General features: G+C 39.5%; 1 protein-coding gene across 4 annotated transcripts in view; it reads right to left on the bottom strand.

The window, feature by feature from the left end:
* LOC112163194 (mediator complex subunit 13L) overlaps positions 1–5,936 on the bottom strand; it is an 83,842-nt gene that overhangs the window by 13,526 nt on the left and 64,380 nt on the right. For 3 of the 4 annotated variants that reach the window (XM_036214443.1, XM_036214444.1, XM_024299448.2), the window contains exons 5-9: positions 3,594–3,739; positions 2,175–2,381; positions 1,415–1,576; positions 801–969; positions 605–700 (exon numbers count right to left, since the gene is read on the bottom strand). In XM_036214443.1, the coding sequence (XP_036070336.1) occupies positions 605–700; positions 801–969; positions 1,415–1,576; positions 2,175–2,381; positions 3,594–3,739 (780 nt within the window). The remainder of the gene's footprint in view (positions 1–604; positions 701–800; positions 970–1,414; positions 1,577–2,174; positions 2,382–3,593; positions 3,740–5,936) is intronic. The other variant, XM_036214445.1, reaches the window with a different exon arrangement.

Below are 5,936 nucleotides of genomic sequence, written 5' to 3'. Positions count from 1 at the left end.
AAAACTTGTATATATATATAACTTATACATACATATAAAATAAAAATTTATATATATGTATATATGTAACTTATACATATATATAATTAAAATTTATATATATATATATATATATATATATATATATATATATATATATATATATATATATACAGTATTAGACCACAGTCACATATCCCAAAAGGCTGTCACGCTGGAATCTTAATTGAAGTATTCAATAAATTTGGCAGGTGGCCGCACAGCGGCATTTGTAATCATTTGGATTTTTACATTTTTTAGGAAAAAGTTAATATTTTATGGCGACCATTCGTCAGCGGCTATCTGGGCACATTTGGAGGTTGCATGGTGGCAGGCCAGTGACAGGCGGGTGGAGGAAAAGGCGGCAGTGCAATAACTGACTGATAGGAGGGTCTCCTAAGCCTCGTTTCCACTGAGCAGTCAGGTACGGTTCGATCTGGTATTTTGACCGTTTCCAACGTTAAATGGATCCATTAAACAACCTGTACCTCTTGAGGTACGCGCTGTGGCAGTTTTATTTATGTTCGGAGTATAAGTACCAAAAACAGCAAACAAATCTTACAGTTAGATTTTGACTGAAAGATACCTGGAACAGCTGCAGGGCGCTCTTGATCCCAAATCATTAAAATTCCACGTGGTAACTCCGTTTGGTGCTTCCTTCCTCTGCGTTAGCTCAGTCGCTCTGCAGACGACAAACAAATCCATAAGAAGGGGGGACAGCGAATCAGCTAAACTGCTTCAACCAGCTAATAGTTGCAATTGCTTCAGAAACAAGGCAATACCGTTGCACGTACAGATGCTGAGGCTGGTTGAGATAGCACTCCTTCCAGGCCTGGTGGACTACATGACACGTAAGCTTCTTCCCAGAATGCTTTGGGCTAATGCTGGTGATGCCTGTGCTGCTGTCTGGCGTGGGGACACTAGAGACGGAGGTCACAAAGCCGCTGTCCGCTAAAAGGAAAAATATGACATAACGTCAAAGAAATATTTCAGGTATGTCCATCTATTTATAGAAAATACGTTTTTTTTCCCCCATGAGTCAAATAAATAAATTTTTGGGTGATTTTTCAAGAAATTTGTAAAACACTTCAACATTTTTTTTAGTAAAGTGCAAATGACAAGCAGTTATTTCTGTATAAAGCTGTGGAAAGAATTAGCATACAGGTGTTTTCAATGTTTTATATTGAATCATTTGTTATATATAATGTATAATGCAAAAAAAATTATCTTTGAATTACGGCATTTTTTTAATCAAACAAAATGTGTTTAACTCTCAATTTCATACTAATTGTGTGCTTGAATTTGTAAATAAAGTTGTTTTTTTTAGTCTTTGTGTGAGTTTATAATAAAATGTTAATCATAAATGCTCCTGTGTCTATATTTTATTTTTTTTTACCAGAGCATGGCTGCTCAGGGGATGTCGGTGGAGTCAGCGGCACACTGCAGTTGTTTGGCTCCTTGCTGAGGCCCTGTGCCACAGAAACAGGAGGCTGCTCCGCTGGTAGGTCTCCTTGGGTAATCAGCACAAAAGCAGCTGGATAGGTCATCCTTACTCCCCCTAGGAATCAACAAAAGCAGCTGTTTTTATTGTGTTTTGACAAAATGTTGATCACCACCGATGTACTTAAATTTTGCTATCCTATTTATCACACGGCGCTTAAATAAGTACAAAAAAAGAATCTCCAGACTTCCTTTGTTAGTTAGTATCATTGCTCTTTAGATGTAGCACCACTGGTTTCCAGAGGAGTTTTAATTGTAATCAGGTCAAGTCGGCGCTGTGGGATCAGACTGATTAGGCTGTTAGAGAAACTCCCTGGAGTTCATACCTCAGCTTCCCGACTGCTCCTCTCCTGCCTTCCAGCTATTTCCCCTTTTCCACTCTCAGATGTATTACAAAGATTGAGAGGATCTTTGCAGTCAAAGCTTCTCTATTCAGTAATACCACAGCTCAAAATGTCTGTGAGTCTACACCGGGGTTATCAGTGGGTTCCTGATTCTTCACTATTTGACTTACCAGAGAACACCAAATTAATGTGGACTATTGTCAATATTCACTGCTGTTTGTAAAAGAAGAATCTCCATTTCTTAACAGTGGATTAAATAGAATAAAGAGCTTTCAGGCTATAAAATTTGTGGAATTCTTTTGTTGACCGTACCTACGATGACCTCCACTGCCACATGACTGCAGCGATCACCAGCCTGACCAGCTTCTCCTTTCTCCTTCTCACCACTTCCCTCTTTTTGTGGATGAACCATAGGATAGAAGTAGCTCCACTCTTCCATCAGCTTGCGTACTGCCGGGTCACTCATCTTGTACGCCTGACCGGTCAGAGTGCCACTCAGACTGTACGGACTCAGCACAACTGCAAAGAAAAAGGAGTTTAGAAACTAAAAGTTAAAAAAAAGTAATAATCACAAAACAAACAGATGAAATAACTGTTTAAATATATGTATTTCTTTACAAAATTACATTTTTTTCTTAAAAAAAATATATATATATATAGTATATATATATATATATATATATATATATATTCTAGTACAAAAATGCATTTGAGTGCATGATGCAACTGATCTGCTTGAATATACATTTTAGTCTTAACGCACACATAATTTTACTACATCAGAAGTAGTGGAAAACAAATTAAATCAGAATTTAAAAAAAGGCAAAAATTTTGTAAGAAATTAATTTGTGAAAGCTTAAAATAACCAGCTTTTCTCTGTATCTAAATCAGGGCTCGTTTACCCTTCTATTATGGCACTTTGGTTAAAGAAAAGTAAAAACTTTTACTATGGTTACTAGCTATTTTTTAATTTTTTAACAAATTCAAGTATTTTTAGGGGTAACTTGTGGTTTAAAAATAATGTAAAGATAGCTCTAATTTAACTTTTGTTAGTAAGATTTACACATTTTTGGCTGAGATCAACCACAAACAATAAAAAGAAACTTTAATTTTTTTTAAAACACAGCTGACCTATTATTACATTTGCTGCACTGAGACAATCCTATGTGACACAGGGTGTCTTTTAATGTGAAAGGGCGTCATGGAAAACTCTGTCAAAACTATTTCATATTTTGAAATATGTTTTATTTATGTCAAAAAAGCAACAATTCATTAATATTTATCATAATAATAAGACTGACATAAATATGAATGTGTCTTATTTTTCTGAAGGGCGAAATTCAACCGTGTGGCTCCCACTTGGTTGCAGTTGGCGAGCAGTGGCTTTTTAAGTGTTGAAGGTTGCAGACCCCTATTATAAATGCAGCATTTCTACAGACTTTTTCCAAAAAATATCACAGACAAGTGTCTTTTTTTCATAATTGTATTCAAAAACATTAAAGACTATAGATTCTGCTCCCACTGTTTCATTGATTTTAAGTATTTATATGTTTATTTTGCATAAATTGGAGTTCATAAAACCCACAAAAACAGGATTTTTAAAAATTGTCAATTTTTTAGGTAAAAAATGAAGTCTGACTTCTTTATTACCATAGAAAACACATTTCCTATGAGTTTAACATCAGGTTCAAACGTCAAAGCACTTGAAAAGCTACTGGTTTGTGGTGTTACCCTGAACTGGGGTGGTAGAGGTCTGTGCGAGGCGGATGTGGTGATCTGTGATGTGGTACGCAGCCTGGTGCTGGACAATCTCCACACTCGTGCACACGTTGCTCTCCCCGTGAAGGAAGAAGGAGAAGCAGCACGAGAGGTGCTCGCTGCAGACACAAGGGAGTTGAGATTAAGGACAGCCAAACCACAGGCAACACATGAAAGAACAAAAAGTGTGGCGGCGCTGGGAACACTCTCAGCTGCCTGAGCTGATTATACAGACATGCGGGCAACTTTCTGAACCCCGAATGTGTCAACCAACAAAAATGATGTCAGCATGAGTTTGTGCTGGAGTTTTATTTCAATCTGAAATGTATACCTTTTACATTAGCAGGTTATTGTATATGAAATAATAGAAGAATTTCTCATAAACGGCAACTGAGAGAGCATGTTTATATGGCTAAAGCCTTACTGGCAGTGATCTTCTATACCAGCTCCTGCATATGCTCCTTATTGCAGGTATAAATCCTCGTTTGTTTGTGATTGATTGGGGTGGTTACATGTTTACATATGCAACAATCTCGCTATTACACCGCTTGGGCATAGCTCATCGTGCATGCTCTTTGTTTAATCGCAGAGGAGTAATTGTTGCCGCTTTATTGCAATCCATACAGCAGTGGGCGGGCTGGACGTCATTAACCACCTCGACAGCTTCTCTGATGTATATTTTTAATCTATAAACCTTTTCGCTACCTTGGTTTATATATATCAGAATGACAATAAAGTGAGCAGGTACTGTAATCGCTTTGTGATTACCCTGCTGCCTATGCAATATCCCCTTTGCCCTGAGGGAGTTGGACCTCCATTTGAGCTGTAATGGATCATCAAATTCAATAAAATGGCCAGTTCCACGCTCATGGCCACAACCATACGGCGTCTTTCCGAGCTGGTGTTGACCAGGACAGCCTCCAGATGGCGTTGAAAGCACCCAGAGGAAAAGAGGAAGCAAATTTCTCTGCTTCATAAACTTCCCTGATGGTGGTGGATAAAAAACATACACAGCTGACAGCAGGTGGTTTCAACACCGGCCTCCTCAATCAGGGGAGGAAGAGCGGCCGCTGAAGTGCGTGCATATGCAATCCTGCAACACTCAGGCACAGGATGCCTCCTGGTCTTCGGGCGCAAACATAAACACAGCAGCGGTCCATCTTTGCGGTTTGCATCTCCACAACACATGAGTCAAAACGCTTTCAATGTCACTGCCCTCCAACCTTGTCCTCAGTGCATCATTCCACCATATGAAGATCTATATATAGCTGCACAAGGAAGCTGACTGAAACAGCTGCAAGTCAAGGGTAACAGCATGTTCTGCACACAGTCAACATTTCTTGCACTATTTAATTGGATTTAATATTTTTTTTAATACATACACTCTACTTTAAAAATACATGTTTAAGGGGATGCCGTGTTGTAAGCTGCGGAAACAATCACAACTGATGAGCTATTATTATTGCGCAGTTAAACCAATAACTAAAGCATGCCAAATGTATTACTCTAAGTGGCATAAATTGCAACCACATGCAAGCCAGAGGACAGCCGAGCAAAAGAGCATCAAACTGTAGCCTGACCCAGCCGAGGAGATTGATGCTTCCTGTCCTTTTACAAAGGGCATTTTCCTGCACAGTAAGCGGGTGTGAGTATGTGGATACATTGGGCTACTCGCATCCTCTGGGGGCTTCTGTGCAGCCGACAGATGTAAGCACGTGTGTGTGTCTGCGAATGGCAAGCAGGGATGTGAAGTGGTTGTGTGAGCTTGGCTGTACGAGTACAGGTATTAATAAATGAAGAGAAGTGATGGCTGAGACATGCCTGAGGGCTGACAGTACAGGAGAAAGAGAAATAACCGACTGTGAGGAGGAAGAAAGCACAGCCGGCAACAGAAGTAGATGGATACGTTGGAAATTAGGGACATGCAGGAGCGGGAGAGGGACAGAGTGTGAGAGCAGGAGGGGGAAATGGGGAAGAAGAGGACTGAGAGGGAGGAAGAAGTGAATAATTCAGTGCCACGCTGCAATCGCTTCACACATATCGATGAGATCAGAGTTTTAATGGGCAGCTACTGAGCATGATTTTATGGTGAAATCAATCAGGTAATGCAGGGAACACAGACACATTACAGACTGTCTGTAGGAGTGCTTCATTTTCCTTTGGCCTCGCATGTACAGATGAGCCTTAAATGGGGTCCGGAGATGTGTCTAAATTTACGAGAAGAAAAGCTAAATGAGGAGCGTGTGAGATGACACAACATTAACCTACAATGACAACATTTGAGCACTTGTACAGCAGACGGGAGTTGTGTTTAAA

The sequence above is a fragment of the Oryzias melastigma genome, linkage group LG12, assembly GCF_002922805.2.
Source record: "Oryzias melastigma strain HK-1 linkage group LG12, ASM292280v2, whole genome shotgun sequence".
NCBI lineage: Eukaryota > Metazoa > Chordata > Actinopteri > Beloniformes > Adrianichthyidae > Oryzias > Oryzias melastigma.
The sequence above is the reverse complement of the archived record's forward strand: the minus strand, read 5'-3'. Positions and strand labels throughout refer to the sequence as shown.